The sequence below is a fragment of the Enhydra lutris genome, unplaced genomic scaffold, assembly GCF_002288905.1.
Source record: "Enhydra lutris kenyoni isolate GAN:26980312 unplaced genomic scaffold, ASM228890v2 scaffoldscaffold19, whole genome shotgun sequence".
Classification (NCBI taxonomy): Eukaryota; Metazoa; Chordata; class Mammalia; order Carnivora; family Mustelidae; genus Enhydra; species Enhydra lutris.
Window position 1 is genome coordinate 38,686,195 of NW_019154103.1, and position 24,900 is coordinate 38,711,094.

The following is a 24,900-nucleotide window of genomic DNA, read 5'->3' on the forward strand; positions in this document are numbered from 1 at the left end:
ATTTATTGGAAAGGAAAAACAAAAAACAAAAAACCATCTCTTGAATGTTTTCAACAAATAGAAATAAATCCTAAGAAATGTGTAAACAACTGGGATATTATCTTTGTATTTTAATATCAACAATTATAAAAATCAGGGGGAAGTAATAATCATTTAGAACTTTCCTTAGACGACCACACGAACTGTGAAATGGGTTAACGGTCTTAGTTTCTGCCTCAAAATTAGACTGACAAGAAGCCAGGAGGCACACTTGTCTGCCTCTAGAGTATGGAGAAGAGCTATGTGCCCATTATTCTAAAGATGCAAAGCGCTTGGTAAAGAACTCATGCATCATTTTTGAATTAACATGGGGACACAGGCCAAACACGCTTACCAAGTAAGAAATACAATGTAAAATGTCAGAAAGACCAGGACGCTGACCACACAGCAAATTGCACAGACTGCCGAAAAGGGTGAGTATTTCCGGAAGATTAAATAAGAGATCTGACTGAATGTAAAAGGGAAATATACATATATAAAAATATAACATAAACATATAAAAATATAACACTTAAAACACATCACAAAATTCAAATATGTAAACAGGGGTATCCAAATGGTCATAAAACAGTCAAACTATACAATATTGTGGTAGCAAGCAATAAAACCTGTGTGTTCTGAGCAAATTTTTTTGCTGATTTTCATCCGTAACACAGTTTTCCAGTCAAGGCTACAGATTTCTGCTTTTTTCACATCCTGCCATGATTTATACTTAGCTATCTTCTATAGTCACCTTTAAGCCAGACCACATACAATTGCACTGGGGCAAGGAAAGGAGACATCTGGCAGCTGCTTTCTGTGCTACAATGTAGAAGTAAGTAAACACATAACTACAACTCTGCCTTATGAAGCTATTTTTATCTCTACATCTTTGTCGGGCTGTTTTATTTTTATTTTTATATTTTATGTTTTAATTTAACTTTTTTTTTTCAGTGTTCCAGGACTCATTGTTTATGTACCACACTCAGTGCTCCACGGAATACGTGCCCTCCTTAATACCCACCACCAGGCTGTCAGGATGTTTTAAACATGCAAAATTGAGAAATTTGAGAATTTCTACTCTCAACTCTGGTAGTCCTACTGATATGATTACAGGAATGGCTAAAATTATTAACAGGAACTGCAGAATTTGAGGGAAGAGTCTGAGACAACCTAGAAATTCTTTCTGACTCTGATTTTCTGAGAACTGCCTATCAATCTTGGGCAGAAAATAAAATCCCATTAGAGAGCAGGAGGAAGGACCCTGCAGGGGTGAGTGGCATGGGAGTCTCTCGTGCAGGGTGGGCCTAATTGGCAGTCACCTGCTGTGCAGGGTGTGGAGTTGGTGGAGGAGTATCTGGTGGGGACCACAAGGTTGTGTCAAGGTCATGGTGAGCTGGGAGGTGAGGAAGGGAGACTGCCTTTGACAGGCCTCTCGGTCCATTCTTGGCTCTTGAAAGGCTGAGCAGGGGTTGCGGCTCTGGCTTTAATCTTAGTGTAGGAATTTATTTCATGCAGTACCCTGCGGAAATCTCCCTAGAATCTGTTTCCTTGAAACACAAGCAAGCAAAAACAATCCCTCAAGAAGGCATGAAGACCCAGATTCCAAGTTTGTTCCTCTTTAAGACCCCCGGGTAGGAGTTTTATAAAGGCTAACGGCAACATCTGGTCTAAATCCATATCCACCTGCACTGTTTCTTTTGGAAGCAAAGCTGGATTTAACAAAATTTTAACAGAAAAATGACATGTATAATATCCCTTGCCATCATAAGAGAAAAGTATACAGAGGGAAAGAGTTTCACTAATTTCTCTGTTATATCCTGTTAAAGTTTATACTCAATATTCCACTCTCCTGACTTAAAGAAAAAAAAAGTGGGAAATCTAATTTTTAAAGAAACACTAAGAAACTTTTAATACAGAATAAGCACATTGTCATGTCATTTATGTGCTAACAGTTCCCAGAAACTTTAAGAGGTCTTCAATGAAATTAAAAGAATAGACTATCTTTCTTAACATGTTTACTTAGTATCTTCCCATCTAACTTCTTACCTAATAAAGTGACAGAAGTGAAGAAAATGAATCAGGGCATACATACATGTGCGTGCATACACATACACTTGTATATACGTTCACGAGCTAGGTCCAGTTATCAAGATAATGTCAGCCCCTCAGTAATAATTCCTAACCTGCAAAACATTAAATTTTGGCAGAAAACAAAAAAATATTCACCCTTCTATTCTTTACTCTTTCTCCCCAAACTCAGCCACTCTTCTTGTATTCTTGTGTTTTTTCTCTAAGACTTTTAACGATATGAATCCAAGAACTCGAACACCCATCTTGTCAAGTGGCCTTTACAATGCAAAAGAATGATATGCGTTCTCCTTACACACGTTCACCAAAGAGTCCTTGAATACATGTGCCACATATGTTATCTTTTCCAGGAACATGTAAGTGTCCATCGCTTTTAATGAATTTCTCCCCATACAATCACCATCTGCTTCCTTCTCTCTTTCTTGTAAAGCACGTGAGGTCTACTTGATGGAAAGAGTCAGGTCTGAGTCTGATTCTCTGTGAACCTCTCAAATTCCTGCAAAAGCTTACAACTCCCATCTATTTATGTAAAAGATCTGAACAGAAAACCCACCTCCTCAGGAAGCACACTTTCAGGGGACTAAATAATTGAAAAGAAAACTTAATCCATGATTAAGGAAATCCTACTGTGCCAAGAACTATTCATGCTCTCAGAAAACACAGAAATCAGTTTTAACCTTACAGCATCTACCGTATAAGGAAAAAGGGGGGGAAAATGTTACCTTTTTGTGCAAGGCGTGAAATTCGCTGTACCTTTTTTCAACAAAGTGTTTTCTTCCATTCATTAGCACTTCTATCTTAAACACCTAAGGGAAAAAAAAAAATAAAAAAGATTAATTCCACCCATTCAAAACCCTCAATCGTCTGATGTGGTAAGTTTGTGACCATGATATATTTCATCCCTTTAATTACAGTAGCTGATCCCCCAAAACCCAGAAGGCTCAGGAGACCCTGGGCCAACAGCACTGATTAATGAGTGCTCAGGTCAAATGCTTTAGTTAGTACAACCTGAAATATCGCCTTAACGTGTCTAACAGAAACTGAAACGCGTTCACGGGCTCCTTAACTTTCTAATCAGAGCGCATTCCTCCCTTAAGATTCTTTCACCAAATGGGTATGATGGTATCAAAATAAGGCATTCAGACAAGAATGAGAGCCTGGGAGAAGGGACAGGCCCCAGCATCCCATTACAGGTATGAGGACGATGACGGCCGTGCTGTGTCATCTCTAAGACAATCAGGTAAACGGCAGTGCATTTTAGGTTAATTTCTTCCTAACCTGCATATTCATCTCTAGTCTCAGCTGGGCCTTATTCCGCTGTTTGCAAAACAGGGAAAATGTAGTAAAGGCTCATTTTCCCGGCATGGTACCAGTGACAGCCTGCGCTCCCACATCCAGGAGGTCGAAAGGCCAGAAGAAAAGGCTCTCTGAGTGTGCTAATTAGTAGGCACTAACATGACATTTTCTTGATTCTTGGGTCAGTGGGTCAAGACTGGGAGCAAGGGATGAGAAACATTTTGAAACGCTGATGAAAACACAATGTTCCGCTGGGGTAAGGGCAGGACACTGGGTGAGAATGGAAGAGAAGGTGATCTGTTATTTTCAAGAGGGTGTCTTTGACTCCTGTTTTGCTGAGCCAAGTTGTGGACAACGCCAAGATGATGGATATTGTTCAATGGGTTCGTAAGCCTAATTTCTTGTTTCAGTTGCTCTTCTGGAAAAAACCAGAGTTGAGGTCACAGGACAGCAGAAAGTATTAGAAGCATGCTGACTTTAATTCTAAAGAAAACTTAAGTTAGCTCATGAAACACAAGGGCACACACTGTCATTATGAAAACACATTCCCTATGGCTCTACCTTGCTCCCTGACTCGTATGACTTTTCTTGAAAAGACAAAATTATATCATCAAACGCATAATGTGTTTGTAGATTTGTACTTTTTTGAATCAGAAACGAAATCTTGTGTCGTATGACTCAGCTGAAGAAACCTGCTTTTATTAAAGCAATTGGTAAATACTTACCAGTTCGATCAGTATCTTATACTAACATTTGGTTTTTCAAGAAACCTCCTTAAAAAATACTTTCCTTTGGTCAATTTGTGAAAATACTCTCTTCTAAAAACAGATCCATATGCTTCCAAGTTTCAAATGTATGTCTACTGTTTTTAAGAAAAATATTCTGTTCACTAATTCACCAAAGAAAATTCCTCTACTTCAAAGACGCTGCCAGGAAGAGGGGGAGGGAAACACCCTGAGAAACATGGACACGAGAAGATCAGCTTCAACACACGGGCTTGGTTAATAGGACACAGAGTGCCTTTTTAGTGTCAGGCCCCAGAGTTCAATCAGGACAATGTGGGAGCAGGAGAAGTACTTTCCATCTGCAGAACGGCAGGAAAGAAATGAAGTTATGCTCCGAGTCCAGTTACGGGAGGCGTCATCATAAAACCCACCACTTTAATTGGCACGTTTGCAGCAGAAGCCACAGAAGCAGAAAGCTGAAGACTCGGAAAGGCTCAACCTACCGGGTCACCCTCTTGAAGGCCGGGGATGAGACACATTACACAGCAGCTGCCTCATGGAATGTCATCCCTTCTATCGACCAGATGGCTCCATTACCACGTTCCACAGTTACTCTTCAGTCACTCAGTTTATGGGGGGTGGGGTGGGGGGGCGGTTTGGACACACACACACCACACATGTACCTGCGTGGTACGTTTTCATGCTGATATTTTTATTTTGTTGCTACTTCAAAAAGGTATACCTTATATTGTTCAGACTTCTTTTAAATTTAATATCTTGGGAAGGAAGTTGGTTAATCAGAATTTCCAGGACAAAGTGAAGGAAGAAATGGAACCAATGTAACAAATCTTATTTTCCTGAATTCCACAGCCGTAGTTTCTTTTTGTTGTTGTTGTTGGTTTTGTTTTTGTTTTTCTTTTAGTAAGTTTCTGATACATGTTGTCTCTGCTCCCTGGAAAATCTTTCTCCTGCTTTGTTCTTTTGGCAAACTCTGAGAAGCTATTACCTACCTCTAAGGTAGGGACAGCACAAGAAATGCTGGGAAAGCATGCAGCACAGTATCTGGTATTCATTCATTCATTCATTTGTTCATTTATTTAGCAGATACTTACTGAGGGGCTGCAACGCACTCAGGGGTTGCTCTAGGCTCTGGGGATTCAGCAGTGAACAAAAGAGGCAAGAGCTCAGGTTTCCAGGTGCATCTTTCCCACCTGGTGAGGGAGGCAGACTATAAATATATGAATGAATACAATGAAGTCAGGAAATAAAAAGCCCTGTGGAGAACAAGGCAGCAGGGTAATGACACAGAGCTGAACGAGGGTATTGTTTCAGACAGCATAGTGTCAGAGAAGGTCTCCTCAGACAGAGTGGCAGTCAGAGGTGCAACACCTGGACACCAATGCCCAGAAAAGTTGAATGTAGCTTCCTCTGGAATTTCAGACTGGGAGTGGGTGGACAAGGACTTTTATTTATTTATTTATTTATTTATTTTTAATTTCTGTTTACAGATTTTTTTTGAAAATTAAAGCCTAGAGCAGGGTGATTTCCAAGTCTGGTCAAGATGGTGTTACAGGGAGCAGATTCACTCTCCCACCAGAAACAACTCAAAATATGTGGGAAAGATGTCTCTCAAGACATCAGACATGAGGAAATGAAGAAGAGTGAGAGACAAAAGAAACGAAGTTGAGCCGTATGGTTACGCAATCAGAGCCCTGAGGGGAAGTGAGGGGAAGCCAGTTCCGTGGACAGGGTACTGGGCCAGAGTGAGCTGCACACAGACAGGACTTCAGTGACCTGCCAGAGGTCTTCCTCCAGCATTTTGCTGAACCCTTGTCAACACATGGCATTGGGGAAACTTACCCAAGGACAAGAAGACCTTAGCGAGAAGAGTGCTCAGAGCTTACAGATAACTGGGCATACAGCCTGTTACCAAATGCCAGGGTAGAAAACCTCATAATTCATGAAACATTAGTTAGAGTTCTCAGAAAGGTCTTGCCTCAGTAGTAGGACAAAATTAACAGTAGACTAACAGCTCTTCAATTCATTCCTCCTTGGAGGTTCTGTCCCCTAGATGGGCTTCTGAGGAGCATAAGACACCTGGCAAGGCCAGGGCTCATGGTATCATGAGGTCTTTATTCTTAAATCTTTGGAGGCTATGCCCCTTTCAATGGAACCAGACCAATAATCTCTATAAAAAGCATACAACTCTGTAGAGTAGAAGGATACTTTTTTATATTACCTCCTCCTGTCAGGATCTGTGCCCACACTGCCCCCTCAATCTCCTTATAATGTGGTTCCAAATGTTAGCTTGTATGGCTTTCACTTAAAAAAAAAGAAAATAGTATGTACTTATCAAAAAAGGTTTCAAAAATTCCAAAGACTGTAAACTTAAAAGTTTAAGTTTCTTACATAAGAGACTTGCGTAGTCCGTGCCAACTCAAGAGGGATCTTAAGAATTCTTTCACAAATTGTCCCCAGACATATAAGCTCTGTATGTACACATGTATACAGAAGTTGTTGCTTTCTTACACTAACTGTAGCCATATCATAGGGTCCTACTACCTCACTTCTATGAATTTTTTTTACCTTATTTATTTAGTACATGTTGAACATCTTATCAGCACATTTTGCAATGCCTAATTCTTTAATGGCTACCTAGTACTCCTATATATACTTGTTACCAAACTTTAATTAATTAGGACCCTAAGGTAGATATGAAGTCACTGTACTATTTTGTACCATACACACTCAAGTATATATGGATGTTTATATAGTTGATGCATGAACAACATGGGGGTTAGGGGCACCAACCCCCCATGCAATCGAAAACCCATGTATAACTTTTGAAGCCCCCAAAACTTGGCTACCAATAGCCTACAGTTGACTGAAAGCCTTCCTGTTAACATAAACAGTTGATTAACATTATTTATATGTTACATGTATTGTATACTGTATTCTTACGATAAAGCTAGAGAAAAGAATATGTTAAGAAAATCATAAAGAATACATTTAGAGTACTGTACTATACTTATTGAAAAAAAAATCCACATAAAAGTAGACCCACACAGTTCAAACCCACACTGTTCAATGGCCAACTGTATATGTTTATGTATTTTATTTATATATAAATATAGACGTAATCCTTGTTTCTGTACACATACTTACATACACACACACACACACACACACACACACACACACACACAGGATAAATTACCAAAAACTTTGCCAATTTACCATCCCCCCAATCCACAAAGTTACACAACAGCTAACAGGATATGGAATGTCTGGCCCATCCTAACCAACACTGGCTATTGGTCACTTTGGCAAGCTGGTGAGTGAAATGAGAATTAATTGGATGTGTTTTAACCAGTGTGTATAGTGGCATAAGTTTCCATTCCAACTATCTCACATAAAATCACACAAAGGTCCTACCTCCCTGTCTAACCCTCTATTCTTGGAGATATCCTTGTCCTCAAAGACTTCCAGAAATCCCTCTGGATAAAGCAAGGAAGGCTTCATGTAACTAAAAAAACATATTAAGATTTCCATTTAGGTTTGCTTAAAAAAAACAACAACAACACATACACAAATGATATTGTTCAGGTGACTAAATTCTAGACACAGTCCTGGGAACATTATTAAGTCATTACATTTTAGTTGAAAAGGAAAATAGATACGTTAAAGACAAGATTTCCATTCCTAATTGTAGTTTTCATTAAACGTTAGAGCCAGTTTTTTTTTTTTTTTTCCCTTTGTGATAGTATCTCTGCGATCTGGAAGTCTATGATAAAATATTTCAAAATTTGGGTCTACACCCAATTTTCCAGGAATGTGTTTTAAGAGATAAAATAAACCTAAGCTAAGGAAGGATTTAACTCATATTCCAGGCAGAACAGCCTCCTGACTTCAGAAGCTCATACTTTACAAAGTTATTAACTTCTAAGCAAAGCAAAACCAAATTTTTTCCTGTAACAGGCTAAAAATATCTAATAAATAATTTAAATGGCTTCCAACTATAGGTGGGGATTCTATATACAAATAAAGCTTGGGGTGCCTGGGTGGCTCAGTCAGTTAAGCATCCCAGGGTCCTAGGATCAAGTCCCATGCCACGCTCCTTGCTCAGCGGGCAGTCTGCTTTTCCCTCTCCCTGCCACTCCCCCAGCTTAGGCTCTCTGTCTCTCTCTCTGTCAAATAAATAAATAAAATCTTCTTTAAAAGCACACACACACACACAAAACAAATAAAGCTTAAAGTCCAGAGCTCCAAATGCTTTGGGTCACAAAATTGTTATGCTGAGAACATGAGATACCCACAAAGGACAACTACCAGCTTCAAATATGACTTTTCTTATTTATGGTTTAATATTTGCTCAATTAGAACAACACGCCCCGGATATTAACTGTAGGCTTAAAATCAACTCTGGGCTTGAAATACTCTCTTTCTTGACTTGGAATAAACAAGAAAGATAAAATAAAATTTAAAAGATTGTTATTTCACTTATAAAAAGCTACACCTCTAAAAGAGCCATTTACTGTGTGCCTGTTGGGAGCCAGGCTTTTTTTTTTTTTTTTAAGATTTCATTTATTCATTTGAGAGAGAGAGAGAGAATGAGAGAAAGAGAGCATGAGAAGGGGGAGGGTCAGAGGGAGAAGCTGACTCCCTGCGGAGCAGGGAGCCTGATGTGGGACTCTATCTCGGGACTCCATCCCAGGACTCCAGGATCATGACCTGAGCCAAAGGCAGTCACTTAACCAACTGAGCCACCCAGGTGTCCCCAAGGGAGCTAGGCTCTTAACATGTATGAATTCATAGGACAGTTCTTTTATGAGGGAAACATGGTAAGAAATCCTCTAATTATAAATTATTATGATATTCAATGACTAGGTATACAGTTCAATAAAACGTGTAAAAATTTAATTTGTTCTTCTTCTGAGGCTTAAATCATATTTCTTCTAATCCAAGATGCCACACGGATCAACTGAGAGGCATTATTAATTTTATTATATTTGGTTGCAGAGAAACTGCTAATAGCTTTCTTCATGCCTTAGAAAACATGTAAATTTCATGAATTTTAAAATATTTTTTTTAAAAAAAGACTGTTTCAAATAAACCACTGCTTAAGGAAAAAGAACAGTTCTATAAGTAATCGTCACTAGAGAACAGCTCCATAAGAACTGGGCACTAATAAATGTGTTTTTTTAAAAATGATGCTTCTTTGCAAAGAAAATTCATGACACCAAAAGGACCCTCCCCCCACCCAAATAAGAAAAGTCTCTGACAAAAGAACAAAAACTAATTAAGAAAAACAAACTTAGAGCAAGAGGAAATATTAAGGACAAAAAAGAAATCTAAGTTTCCTAAGCTGGGAAGATCAAAAGTATTTACTGTATCACAGGGAAAAATAAGGTGTTCTGCCTACTCTGGAATTTTTTTTTTTAATTACAGTAATGAAGAAAAAAAAAACAACAGTGGCAAAATACAGATGAAAAAAAGCAGGAACAAAGATTAGGATGACCCGAAACTTATTCTCTGCCACACTAAATGCCTCCCTACAAAATGTAGAACAGTATCAGCAAAGTTTTACTAGACTATTATCTCATAATCATCTAAATTTATTACTCACATAGAAAGGCACAAAAAGGCCATTTCAGCTGTGAGCAAACTCAGAAAATGGATACCCCATACATACTTTTTTTAAAAAAGATTTTTAATTTACTTATTTGAGAAAGAGCACGTATGTGCACATGATACACTCAAGTGGGGAGAGGGGCAGAAGAAGAGGGAGAATCCTTGAGCAGACTCCCCGCTGAGGGGGGGAGCCCAAAGTGGGGCTTAATCCCAGGACCCTGAGATCATGACCTGCGCTGAATCCAAGAGTTGGCTGCTTAACCAACTGAGCCACCCAGGTGTTCCCAAATCCCCACATGCTTTTTGCAAAAAATAACTGAAGATGTAGAATTGTCAATGGATAGAAGAACTCAAAAATATATAAAAGTAATATGTTTTTATATATTTGATATACTCATTTTTAAATATTTGTTTATATAGTTTTAAATATATTAAATATATTTTAATATTTTAAATGGATAGTTTATATTTGATATATAAAATATATAATATACAATAAAATAATAAATATATAAAAATATATACCAAAGTATCTATCAAAAAGTATATTTAACAATAATACAGAAGGCCAGCCACTGCTGTTGTCGTCATCAAAGACTATGATGCTGGGACACCGTAAATGAATACAGAGGAAGGCAACATTATCCAGTGGCTGTTATTAGGAGGCAGCTGAGGCCATTCCCAGCAGGAAGCACACAGGGGTTTCATGGTCACATGGACACAGCTTCCTCAGAGGCCACTCTGTTGCTCGTGTCTGCAAACTGAGGGCTGCTGGGCAGGGGGGTTGGGTGTCGGGGAATGGGGTGGCTGGGTGATAGACACTGGGGAGGGTATTGCTATGGTGAGTGCTGTGAATTGTGTAAGATGATGAATCACAGACCTGTGCCCCTGAATCAAGTAATATGCTTTATGTTAATAAAAAAAATATTTAATAAAACACACACACACACACACACAACCAAAGAAAGCGGCTTGTGGTTAAAGTACTGGGTATGCAGACAAATATGAGTCTCCAGAAATCCATAGAAAACCGGTTCATAATTCCACACCCAGGCAAACCAAGAAGGTAAAGGGCTCTTTCCAGATACGCAGGAGCATTTTATGGATTATGTAGACTCTGGTGAAATAATCTCTGAAGTTACTTCTTAGAAATGGAATGTAAGGGGCGCCTGGGTGGCTCAGAGGGTTAAAGCCTCTGCCTTCGGCTCAGGTCATGATCTCAGGGTCCTGGGATGGAGCCCCACATCGGGCTCCCTGCTCAGCGGGGAGCCTGCTTCCCGCTCTCTCTCTGCCTGCCTGTCTGCCTACTTGTGATCGCTGTCTATAAAATACATAAATAAAATCTTGAAAAAAAAACCCAAAAGAATGTAAAGAAGAAGCCAAAAAACTGTGCCCCTAACCTAGAATGAAAATGCTAGAAAAATCCTAAAATGGCAGCTTGGTAGCCTGAACAATATTCAAATTAGAATAAGAAGCCAGAGGGTTCCAAGAAGCATGACGAAGAAAACTGGTATGATTAATATCAATTATAGAAGTAGAATTATAGAAATTAATAGAAATAGGAATTATAGAAAATAAGCCTTTAGTGATGGTCTGTGAAGGAAAAAAAAAAAAGCTGCTTAAAGAGTCCAAGAAAACCAACCAAACAAAATGGATACAATTCCAAATACAAAGCAAAATAAATGAAACAATATTTGGTATGGTCCAGAGAAGAAAAAAAGAGTGGCTGTTTGAGATAATGCTGGGAACAGTTTCCACTGAGCAGATTTCATAATTTATAAGAAGACATTTCATCCTCCACATTTCCAAACATTTGATTACACAGTGAAAGTATACATAAACATACATACACAGACCTATAATTATAATATTGGGAACACCAACTATTGTACTTGGTGTTTAGAATCAATCCACACAACCTAAGACAATTCTTTTCACAGAACAGATTGTAAACATTTTTTTGTCGGTATAAAAGGTAATGAAGTAACTAGCAGAAAACAGGAGGTGAGTGGGGAGAGAAAGCAAACGGGGTACAAATTGTTTTCATCTTATAGAACTGGAAGGCAAAGAAAGCCGCTAAAAATCGTTCAGGAAAGTGCTTCAAGTTACAGTGTACTAAATATAAAGCCATGATGTTCATTTTTAATGATGAAATTGAAATCATATGCATAGTGGGAACCGAGTATGGAGGGGAGGTAATACAGGGCAACTCACTTATGATTCTAGAAGGTGTTTGATATATTTTGTTTTCCCTTTTAAATGTTTATGTAGTATTGGAAATTTTTCCATATATATATATATATATATATATATATAATTTTTCAGAAATCCTAATAATGGCATTGTCTCTGCTAAGTGTTTTAGTTTTAAATCTCTCTGGTTATAAAGGGAAAATTTTCCTGAGTTCAGTGATATTTATAAAATTACAGGTTTTCAGTCTAAACCCTAGTATTAATTTTAGCTGCAGCTGACTAATTATTTGATTATGAAGTCTTCATTTTTCTTTTCCTCTTAAGCTGCATCTATATGACACAAATTCAATCAATCAATTCAGGGTGAGGGGAAAAACTCACTCAAATACATCAGGTCATACATGTTGATGGGCTAACACAGTTTTCCATTAGTTTCAATATCATATAACTTTGACTCAGACTTTCTGTAGAAAGTGAATAGTGGTGGTTCTTTGCTTACCTGAACTGTTGTGACAATACATCAGACAGTATGTTAAACAATGAAGCATTCTGAAAGACAGATGTTTAATGAGCTTTATTATTCTCTTTTATATCCTGCTTTGAAAGCAGGAGAAGAGATAAATTTTTATCTGCACTACTTACTAATTTAGGCAAATCTCTAAACATCTCAGAGTCATAGTATCTCCATTCCTAAAATACAAATGATAAAAGCATGTCACATGATTTCAGTTTGTGGGATAATTAATGTCTTGGGGCATTCTGAGATGCTTTTTGAGTGCTTCCTACGTACTATGCAGTGTTCAAGGCACTTTCGTTTATTAAATGGCTTGACCCACATGAGACCCTATGAGGTAGGTACTATTATTATTCCCACTCAAAATGTGAGGAAATCAAACCATACAGAGGCCCATAACCTAGACACAGAACTAGGAGTGGATTTATAAACTCACATAATCTGGTTCCGCAGTCCCCCATCAACTACTATAGAAATGGTGGTTAGCAAACCCATCATCCTAGCCTTTACGGTGCCTACACACTAGAATGAGAGCAACTAATAAAGTAGCCAAAACAATGTATAATTCTGATGTATGATACAAATCATAAAGGTAATAAAAAGCTAACTGAGCTATATTCAATATAAAACACATATTTTAAAAAATCTGTGTGCATTAAGGGAAAATAGGATTTGCTCTCCAGAATCTGGGAAGCTTTCTTTCAAGAGCTGATGTTTCTGAACAGACCTAGAGTGTAGGTAGGCAAAGATAAGGGCATGCACTAGTCAGAGCAAGTGCTAAGGGCCTGAGGTAGCAGATACAGGAGGGAGCAGCTGAGTGTAAGTGCAGCCAACCTAGAAAGACAGCAACTCTGTAAGACACTAGATGGCAGACAAATAGCAAGCTCCATTCAGTGACTCAACAAGGATAATTACCAACCACATGCCAGGCTTCGTTCTAGTCCCTGGAGACGCAACAGTGATGGACCGTAAGATTCCATTTAAAACACTGAAGAGGGACACAGACAATCACACAGGTAAATGCAGGTTAGCTGGTACGTACGACCAAGGAAAACAGAACCGGGTAATGAGGACAGAGAGGGCCTGGATGAAAGCGTCATGTGGGGTGGTCAGGCAAGGTCTTACAGATCAAGTCCTATCTGTGCAGAGACCTTGTATTAGTTTTCTCTTCCTGCTGTACAAACATAACGCTCCATTTCTTCTCTCACATTTGTCGGGGTGAGGAGTCCAGTGTGCCTGGCTGGTTTCTCTGCTTCAAGTCTCATGGGGCTAAAATTGAGGTACTGATGGGCCTGTGTTCCCTTTGGGGGTTCGCTGGGAGAAAAGGTTTCCATTTCCTCGTGGTTACAGGACTGGGGGCCCCATTTCCTTGCTGGCTGTTAGCTGAGTACACAGCTCCCAGCTTTTAGAAGGTGCCTGCCTTCTTTGTCTTGGGGCCCCCTTTCTCCATCTCCAAAGCCAGCAGCAGCAATCCTTCTAGATGTTCTCTGATCTGCTTGTGTGCGTCTTCTTCCACTTTGAAGGACTCCCATGATGATGCTGGACTCAGCCAGATCATCCAAAATAGGCTCTGTGACTCAAGGTCTTTAACCTTAACTGCATCTATGATGTCCCTTTTGCACAGAAGATGACAGATTCATAGGTCTGGGGACCAGGGTGTAGACATTCTTGGAGGTTCGTTATTCCCTTTAGCATAGGCCTGAAGGAAGTGAGACTCTCTGGGGTGGGCAGAGGGGGTCCCTGTAAATGCCTGACATGTCTGCGTGCCTAGAGCGATCAGGAGGGAGGAGAGTGAGTTAGAGAGGTCTGAGTGGTGGTGCGGAGCGCTGAGCGAAAGCAGACACAGGAGGACGGACTGATAACTGAACATGGAGTCTGTTTACCAAATGAGGAATCAAATATAACAGGGAGGTCTGGGGTCTGAGCAAGTGGACGGACGGTGGTGCCATCCTGAGCTGGGAAGACTGGGCATTAGCCAGTCTATGGCAGCAGAAGGGAGCTCAGTACTGGCCATGGTCAGTTCGAGATGCCTGTAAGACACCAAGGGAAGATGCAGAGCAGCGATGAATGTAGAGCCTGAGTCTTAGTCAGAGATATAAATTTGGAAGTCATCAGAGTGTGAACGCAATTTATTTTTTATTTATTTATCTGACAGACAGAGATCACAAGTAGCAGAGAGGCAGGCAGAGAGAGGGGTGGGGAAGCAGGCTCCCTGCTGAGCAGAGAGCCCGACCTGAGGCTCGATCCCCGGACCCTCGGATCATGACCTGAGCCGAAGGCAGAGGCTTAACCCACTGAGCCACCCAGGCGCCCCTGTGAATGCAATTTAAAGCCACAAGACCTGATCTGAACATGTAGGATGTTTATTTAGGGGTGTCAAGATCATAATGGGGTTTATGGTTTTACCATTTTAGCAATGAGAAAGCCTCTGGTGCATTTTAAAAGCCTTCCTCTTCCAAATTAAACTTCTCCAGCTCATGGAGCTGTCCTTCAGATGACATGCTGCTCAGGTCTGGCACCACGACCACCTTTTGGACAAAACACAGTTTAGGGGCACCTGGGTGGCTCAGTGGGTTAAGCCTCTGCCTTCGGCTCATGTCATGATCTCAGGGTCCTGGGATGGAGCCTGCATCTTGCTCTCTGCTCAGCAGGGCGCCTCCTTCCCCCCATCCTCTCTCTGCCTGCCTCTCTACTACTTGTGATCTCTGTCTGTCAAATAAATAAAGTATTTTAAAAAAACACAGTTTGGCATTGTTTCTTCTAAAATGTTGAATCCAGGATGTAAGGAAATACAGGTATTCTCCCAATTTATGAATGGATTGCATCTCCAAGGTCCATAGTTGAAGTGGTATAAAACTCAGCAGGGTTTTTCTTATAGAATAAGTCCAAAAGACTCCAACCCATTAAAAAAAAAAACCAAAAAAAAAAACAAAAAACAAAAAAACCCCTCCATAGGTAGCCCATAATTTGCATAAATTACAATACTAACAGTATTATTTCGCTCATCAGATTCGCAGTATAACACAGCGGTTAAAGGTTCTAGGTCTTCAGTCAAACTGCCTGGGTTTGAATCCTGTGTTTTCTCTTGCTCTCCGCTGGGCTCTATGAACACTCCATGATTTGGGGAAAGTTATTTAACATGTCCCCATCTCAAGTTCCTCAGTTACAACACAGAGCTTCCAAAGGTACCTTTCAGACAGGTTTACTGTAAGGATGAAATGTGATGATCCATGAAAATAATTTGCCCCACTGTCTGGCATTCGGCAGGAATCCAAACAAGAACGTCACCTACTGAAGTCAGTATCAACATCTAGTCACAGCTACAAGTGTTTCTCTATCTGCACGGGGAAGGGGAGACCTCTTGCAGGATGGAAAGAGGGAAAAGATGATCCTACGTGAGATCACCTTGCTGACCATATCCGTCCATCTCTACAGGTAAGAGGGGCTCTCCTCTCCTTCACCAGAGTTGGTTCACCCTGCGGTGTATACACGTGGTGGGCTTCCACGCCCTCCTTTGTCAACGCTCACTGAGAACCCACGGTACGAGGACGGCATAATTTTTCTGAAAACAGATTCTGTCATCCAAATTATGAGCCACTGTCTTCACGAAGCTTTGGGTCATCTGCAAATGTGAAGTGCTTTCCTCCATCCCGGCCCGAGATCTCACCTCCCAACCTGCCAGCTGCTCTCTCCGCTCCACGCTTGCCCTCTAACAATGTGTTTCAGAGCAGTCAAAGCGGCCCTTGGCCATCCTCCATCAGACCACACTACTCCCCTGCTGACAACTTTCTGGTGGACATCCATCACTCCTAGAACAGAATTCAGATCCTTACCTTCGCACTGCCAGACTCCACACCACCCAGCTCCAGGGCCCATCCCTCTCCTCCATTTCTCTAGCACAAGCCCTCTTCCTCCCCCTGGTCCGGCTGTGCCAGCCTCCTTGTTGACTATCAGATGTATGGAGCACGTTCCCAACTCTAGGATCTGAAGTGCTTCTACCTGAAGGATGCCCCCTCACTTTTTCCAACTGCTGTTCCCGGTCATCTTCTTTGAGGGGTCTGTCTTATCTAACGACTCCATCTGAATCAGACACTCTAGTCCTGCCCCTCCCCATTCTTGATCCTCAGACCTGACCCCATTTTTCCACTTTGCACATACCATAGGTTAGTGCGCGCGCGCGCGCACACACACACACACAAACAAACACACACAATGTTGGGGTTGGTTTACTGTCTGTTCTTCCACAATAATCACAAGCTCTATAAGGACAGGCACCTCACCTGTTTTGTTCACTGTTAGAGCCCCACTGCCTTCAACAGCACCTGGCAACAGAACAGGTTGAGTCTACGATGTAAATGAGGAAGGAAAGAAAGAAAAAGGGAGCAAGTCATCCACAGGAGGACAACACACTGGGATGAACATGACTACACCTTAGGCCAGCTCAGCAGTCTTATTGCAAAAAAAGTAAGATGGGTTATTTTTGTTAGGAAGAACAATCAGTAAGTTAGACATGACAGAGTCAGACTGTGCAGAATAAGATGGTTTCTTACAGAAAACTGGTTGTAGATGGTCAAAAGAATACTGTTCATGAGGATCTGAAAGCGATGAAAATAGTTTTGAAATAGAACTCTTTTATTATAAGAAACTGGTAGCCTTTTTTTTCTAGTTTGTATTTCACTTAATACATTAATACATAATACATTAATAATGACTACCATTTGTAGAAGCTACATGATATGGCAGATAGAACAATCTGGAGTCAGACACACCTGACATCCAGACCTGCCACTTTCAGGGAAGTGGGAGGGAAAGCAAATTTTCATTTGGGAAAGCAAATATTCACGTGCTAGCTGTGTTTCCTTATAGATGTTGCTTATCCACTTCAAGCCTTAATCTCCTCATCTGTAATATAAAGAAGATAATACCTACTGCTTGGGGCTGGTGATGGGGTAAATAAATAAGACAAAGCATATAAAGCACTTAGCACCCAGCCTGGCATATGGTTGGTACCCCATACATTCTAGTATTTTCCTGAATATCACTGGGTTTCTTACAAATCTAAATGGAATTTGAGCCTATTAGTTGCCTTTATTTCTCCAACACACCATGAAGTACCATGATGCACTAGGCTTCTTTCTTTTTTTTAAGATTTTATTTATTTATTTGACAGACAGAGATCATAAGTAGGCAGAGAAGCAGGCAGAGAGGGGGAAGCAGGCTCCCTCCTGAGCAGAGAACCCAATGCAGGGCTCGATCTCAGGACCCTGAGATCATGACCTGAGCCGAAGGCAGAGGCTTTAACTCACTGAGCCACCCAGGCACCCTTAGGCTTATTTCTTAAAAAACATATTCTTTTTTTTTTTTTAACATATTTTTAAAAAAAAAAAAAAACCTACATGATTCAAAAGATCAAAAACTTTAAAGCATTCTATATATATATGGAGAGAGAGAGAATTTTTTTAACCAAAAACAGTGTAAAGAGTAAGCTCGAGTGGTTGAGAATTACTGGTCTCATTCAAGATGAGTGGGGTTCCATAATTTTATAGGCACCAAGAAGATGAGATTCTCCTGAGTTCTCTCAATACTGCACGTATTTATTAGACCTCAGAAAGGGAAAGCTGCTTGGCCACAGGCAGTCTGCAATATGCGTGCCAGCTTCAAAGCTCTGCTGCTTGGTACTGAAATATGGGCGGAGAGCAGGTGGGAGACAGACGAGCTCTATGGCCATGAAAGGGTGCAGACCATTTTGTCAACTCTACAACTGAAGATCCTAAAAAGACACCCTGTTGTTCCTGTTGAGGGCAAAGAGGCTTCTGTTCTACCAACAGGTGTTAGAGAGGATCTGTCCATATTTTTAAAATGCCCTCCTACAAGAAGCAAGCAAGCTCTTAAAGATTTTAGAACTCTCAGCCTTCTTTCCAAGCTCAGAATTTCAGTTCTTCTTCTTCTTCTTTTTTTTTTTTTAGATTTTATTTATTTGACAGAGAGAGATCACAAGTAGACAGAGAGGCAGGCAGAAAGAGAGAGAAGAGGAAGCAGGCTCCCTGCAGAGCAGAGAGCCCGATGCGGGACTCGATCCCAGGACCCTGAGATCATGACCTGAGCTGAAGGCAGAGGCTTAACCCACTGAGCCACCCGGGTGCCCAGAATTTCAGTTCTTCTTAAGAAAAAAATATTTATCAAGTGTTTTATTGTCCAAATATAAGCTTGGTTTAAAACTGTCACACTTGGGGTGCCTGGGTGGCTCAGTCAGTTACGCGTCTGCCATCAGCTCAAGTCATGATCCCAGGGTCCTGGGACAGCCCTGTGTCAGGCTCCTTGTTCAGTGGGGAGCCTGCTTCCCCCTCTCCCTGACCCCATTTGTGCTCTCTCTCTCTCTGAAATAAAGCTTAAAAAATAAAGCTGTCACACTGTAAAGACAATGATGATGGTGGTCTTCTTTATCCAAGTATTTATTGAGGACTTAGTGTGTGCTAAGCCCTGTTCAAGGTGTCTGAAGTCTATGAGTGAAGTAAAGTGACAAAGAGCTCTGCCCTCAAGAAACATTCGTTCCAGCAGGGGAGATGGATAACAAAAGATACAAAACAATAGATAACAGTGTGTTTTAGAAAGTGATTATCTGGTGTGGGGGGCGGTGGGGACAGAGCCAGGAAAAAGCACTGGGAATGCTGAATGAAAGTTGCAATGCTGGAGCACCTGGGTGGCTCAGTGGGTTAAAGCCTCTGCCTTTGGCTCAGGTCATGATCCCAGGACCCTGGGATGCAGCCTGCATAGGGCTCTCTGCTCAGCGGGGAGCCTGCTACCCAGCCCCCCAACCACCTGCTTCTCTGCCTACTTGTGATCTCTGCCTGTCAAATAAATAAATAAAATCTTTTTTTAAAAAAAAGTTGCAATGTTAAATAAAATGGTCAGACTTGGCATCACTGAGAAGATGGAAATCCAGACGCTGAGGTTGTATCAAAGCACTTAACTCAGTAGTATCTTTTATTTCTTATCTTTTTTAAAAAATTTCTTGTTTATCTTAAATTTAAATTAACCCACTTTTTAAAATGTACTGGCACACCAATGTTTACAAACTAAGTCTATCTCACAAAAAATGTACAGCTAAATTTCTGTATTATAAATCGCCATCTTTTCTAAATCTATAGAACACACACACACCAGTGCCAAAGACACTCCAGGAGAAGTCTGGAGTCTAACAAGTCTGAGCCTCCGCATGTATCATCGTGGACATTCTTCATGAAGAATCAGCTTTTCTAAGCCCATACATAAGGAGCTGCTGAAGAGGAGGGGGTGGGGGAAGGCCATTCCAAGAGCTTCTCCTGTTGATTTCATTTACCCGTAACAAAGAGATTCTTTGTTACAGGATATATCATAATCACTTAATTTGTCTGAGTCCTTTAAAGATGGAACAGTGGGGCACTTGGGTGGCTCAGTCCTTAAGCCTCTGCCTTCAGCTCAGGTCATAATCCCAAGGTCCTCAGATCAAGCCGCACATCGAGCTCCCTGCTCGGTGGGAAGCCTGCTTCTCTCTCTCCCACTCCCCCTGCTTGTGTTCCCTCTCTCGCTGTCTCTCTCTCTGTCAAATAAATAAAAAGAATCTTTAAAAGAAAGAAAGAACAATGAATTGAAGAAAAAGTGTTGACTTGCCAAAAATATAATCATTTTGTAGGTTTTCTGTGGCCGGTATGGGTCATTTTCCCTTAGTAATACCACCTATGTGGTGTCTGTAGAGAATGAAAAAGGTTAACTCTTAATTCCCACTGTTCCTGACAGCCTGTGCTAAATCTACACCTTAAGACTCGTAACATTCCTCCAAAGAGTAGCAAGGATAATGCATTTCTGCACACTTTACCTCTCCAAGGTTTAGTGCATTAGACATGCACTATGAAATCACCCACATCACCTAGACACGAGCAATTTTTCTCTCTCCACAGTCCTAGTTCGCATGCACACAGAGCCAGTGCAACCCCAAACCTTCTGCCAGGTATTTCCTACACGGCACAACACACAGATTTGAAGACAACTTTCGGATGTTGGACAGAAAAAAAAAAAAAAAGTGCACAAGATAGAGAACTAACACCACCAAACACGATTAGTTCATTAGCTTCATTTCGGAAAGCAAATATTCACTTGCTACAAACCAAATATTCATAAGTCTCCATTATTCCTTGCCATGGCTCTGCCAAGGTTACTCCTTTACAAACTAAAATTTATGAAAGCAATGAAATCTGAGCACGTGAAAACATTTCCAGACAGGTGAGCTGCTTGGCCATCAGAGATACATAGTACACCTAACTTAAATATTCTCAGCAGAAGGAAAGAAGAGTTATTTTAGTTCCATTAAGTAACTTTTCATGAGCTCTACTGCGAAAGTAAACTGATCTGAAAAGATACACATGGAGAATGGAAAGAGAATAAAAAAATGCACAAGGAAGATTATTTCTCAACAAATATATGAACACATACTGATATGAATTATTTGCTTAACATACCAGCACCAAACTGAAATTGGAATATGACTTTATTTATTTTTTATTTTTTAAAAGATTTTATTTGTCAGAGAGAAAAAGAGAGAGAGAGGGCACAAGTAGGGGGAGAGGCAGGCAGAGGGAGAAGTAAGCTCCCCAGTGACCGAGGAGCCTGATGCAGCACTTGATCCTAGGACCCTGGGATTATAACCTGAGCCGAAAGCATATACTTAATGACTGAGCCACCCAGGTGCCCCAAAATATGACTTTTAAAAGTGAAAAAGTAAGGGGCGCCTGGCTGGCTCAGTGGGTAGAGCATGTGACTCTCGATCTCAGGATGGTGAGTTTGAACCCCATACTAGGTACAGAGATTACTTAAAAAAAAAAAAAGTGAAAAATGCATTATTTATAATTAAAAACAACTGTAACAACCTAGTATTTAAAAGGATGATACATGACAGCACATTCATATCATAGCTCAGACTGATTAACACAAAATGGTATTGTTAACCTTGTTAAAATTTTTAAACAAGGGTAGGCTACATAAAGAGTACACTTTAAAAAATTTTTTTTATTTTATTTAAATTCAATTAATTAACATAGCATGTATTATCAGTTTCAGAGGTAGGGTTCAGTGATTTATGAGTTGCCTATTAAAGAGTACAGTGTTTTGCATTTTGAAAGGCTCACCCAGCTGGCATAGTCAGAGGAGCATATAACTTGAACTAAGGGTTGTGAGTTCAAGCCCCACACTGGGTTGTAGGGATTACTTAAATAAAAAAACATAACAAACAAAAAAAAAAGTAAATACATGATCATAACCGTGTATGTACATATATACCCAAAAAAGATGGGAAAAAAAATACCCAGATGGGGCACCTGGGCGGCTCAGTGGGTTAAAACCTCTGCCTTCAGCTCAGGTCATGATTCCGGGGTCCTGGGATCGAGCCCCGCATCGGGCTCTCTGCTCCGCGGGGAGCCTGCTTCCTCCTGTCTCTCTCTGCCTCCCTCTCTGCCTACTTGTGATCTCTGTCTGTCAAATAAATAAATAAAATCTTAAAAAAAAAAAAAACAAACCCCAGATGTTTTCAAGGAGAAGATAAGATTTTTTTGTTCACTTTTCAGGGTTTTTTCCCCCAGCAATTTTTCCTCACTGAAGATGGGTATTTCACAGCCTTCTCTAAAATTCTGAGTGAAAATGTTTTAAACGAAAAACAAAAAATTGTAAAACAGAGGTCTTGGGTTCCAAGTCCTTCTTTGGCATTGATTAGCCAAAGAGACAGGAAAGTCATTTCTCAGCTCAATCCCGTGCATACTTTTGCTTATGTATGGCCCCTGCGTATTGCTTGCAGAGGTGTTTTTCTCCAAGTCTGCCCTGAGGCAGAGCCTGTGCAATGTGCACATTTCCATGCCATGCTTTACACGCTGATGAGGGCCCACAAATGGTAACTTATCTGCAACGAACCGGGCATGCTCACCTCACTGTTCAAAACCACTATCTTCAGGATCAGATTCTGTTCAGTGAATTGCCTTCCATGGCCTCTCCCTTAACCAAACAGCAAATCAGTTCTCAAAGCAGACAACCCTGCTCCTCCCCTACTCCCCCTCCACCTTGTGCACAGTTTCTGCCTCTGAAATCAGGGGACTTTACGAAATGCAAGCTCCAGGTTGATCTGGACCAGATTGTGGTTTTCACAGAGACTAGACCACAGGCCTTCTAGTCAGTTTCAGGTTCCACCGGCTACCTTTCCTTCTACAAAATGCTCACCTGTCTCTCTTCCTTGGTCTGAAAGCAAATGTTATAATCTGTATATGACTATTTGCCTGAATTCCCTAGTTTCTAGAGGTTTCCTCTTACGGTAGTGAGACACAACCCGCTGCCACAGGTTGCGAGCAAACAAACACATGCATTCATTCTCAGGACAGGATGGACGTGACCATCAGTTCGTTATCAGAGGGACTCACCTAGGATATCCATGATAGTGTGGCACGTAGCATCAAGCCCTTTTAAAGGCATTTTTCTAAGGCTCTCATAACTTCGTACCTCCACAGTACAGGGGCTCAGTGACCTGCTGCCCGTGAAGTGTGTGGCCATTCTGGTACCAGGAGAGGAGCTGTAGCATCCGGGGCCACTGGGACCCTGTCTTGGCTACTGTGCAAAAACGTACTGTCTACCTCACAGCTGAAAAAGAGGTATCGATTTTGTTTTGCTTTTTTTAGTTAACATACTGTATCTCCGCTGTAATTTTTTCCCTGATATCTAAACCACTCTGAGTTAATATCCTGTTGGGATCTCTTTAATATGGTTTCTCAGGGGCACCTGGGTGGCTCAGTAGGTTAAAGCCTCTGCCTTCGGCTCAGGTCTCAGTGGGTTAAAGCCTCTGCCTTCGGCTCAGGTCATGATCCCAGGGTCCTGGGATGGAGTCCCACATCGGGCTCTCTGCTCCGCGGGGAGCCTGCTTCCTCCTCTCTCTCTCTCTCTCTCTCTCTCTCTCTGCCTGCCTCTCTGCCTACCTGTGATCTCTGTCTGTCAAATAAATAAATAAAATCTTTAATATGGTTTCTCAAATGCAGTAAAACTAAAATGACTGGTTTTTCTGGCCACGAAGTCAAAACACGACACCAACCACCACAGAAGCAAGCCACGGAAGCCCGTCCGCCATTTTCCTGTCCAGGTAATCTTCCTGATTGCAAGATAGGACCCCCAAGTGAGTTTTGTTTTTAGTTTGAAGGTATTTACTTGATTAACACAATTCTTCACTTTTTACTTCTTTGTTAGTACCAAGGGGGAAATTCCAGGCTTTAAAGGATTCAAAAGACTTGTATCTAAATCAGACCTGGACACTCTCCTTGCAACATGCTGATTTACATGAGATCTCTTGGAGTTTCTCTGCTTCCATAAAATGCGGATGCCACTGCCTATCAGGCCTGGGTTTGCCGCTTTGCACAAACAGTCCAAAACAGTTTTCCTGATCTGTTTCAACTTGAAGTGTTGTCAATATATGGATTGTCTTGCTTTCTAATTCAGTGAAAAATCTAGTTTTCCATTAGTCTCTGCCTTTCTAATTTTCGATACAGCTTTACTAAATGTAATTATTACAGGCAGATTCAAGAAAGCAATTACTGAGCTACTGGTTTGTATCTCTGAAGTCTTAATAAGTGGCAAAAAGTTGTAACTGCACCTAGAGCATAAAATAAATTTTTCTACAGATTAGACATACACACCCTTGGATTTTTATGTGGAGAGACCTATTTAAAATACATATAAAGTGTGCTCTCTTAAAACGCACGTCTTCATCCTTGTTTAAACTTTATTCAAAGGCAGTGCTGTGAGTTCTAAAGAGGAAGAAATGACATTTCCAAAATGTCCCTCTGTTCTTTCTTCAGGACTCTGTGACTTTGGTAAACCACTTCATTTCCCGGATTTCCTTTTTCCCCTCCATCTGTAAATATGTGAGGATGTTAAACTAGATGGCCAACAAGTATTCTTTCAGCTCTATGAAATATTTATTATGAAATATTTATTAAATTTATTATTACATTTATTAATTTAATTAGTATAATAATTATTCAATTTATTAAATTCCTAATTCCTGCTAAGTTCAATAACACACACAGGACAGGACTTCTAAGGCTTAAAATTGATTCAAGAGGAAAGATATAATTAATATAAACCAATATATGGAATTGTTAACCCAATGATATAAACCAAATTTTCCAAAATGCCTTAAGCAATAGCTGTAGATATAAATGGGGGATACAACTTCTTTGGGAGTCATCCAAATTGCAGACTTTGGCTTTCCATTTATCGGTAAATAATGCAGTTTTCACTATGGGGTCAGTTAACACTGGTCTTGGGCAAACAACAAATTCTGTGAATGGTACCACCATCCCCAAGCCAAAATGCCTCTGAGACATGGAACAGTCACGTACCAATCAGTTAATTGTCCTTATCTCAGTAT

The 24,900-nt window shown here is 40.6% G+C and overlaps 1 protein-coding gene across 1 annotated transcript in view; it reads right to left on the reverse strand.

Moving 5' to 3' along the window:
- LOC111148321 (sorting nexin 24) overlaps positions 1 to 24,900 on the reverse strand; it is a 154,565-nt gene that overhangs the window by 67,202 nt on the left and 62,463 nt on the right. The window contains exon 2 of the mRNA XM_022504821.1: positions 2,832 to 2,915. Coding sequence (XP_022360529.1) covers positions 2,832 to 2,915 — 84 coding nt within the window. The remainder of the gene's footprint in view (positions 1 to 2,831; positions 2,916 to 24,900) is intronic.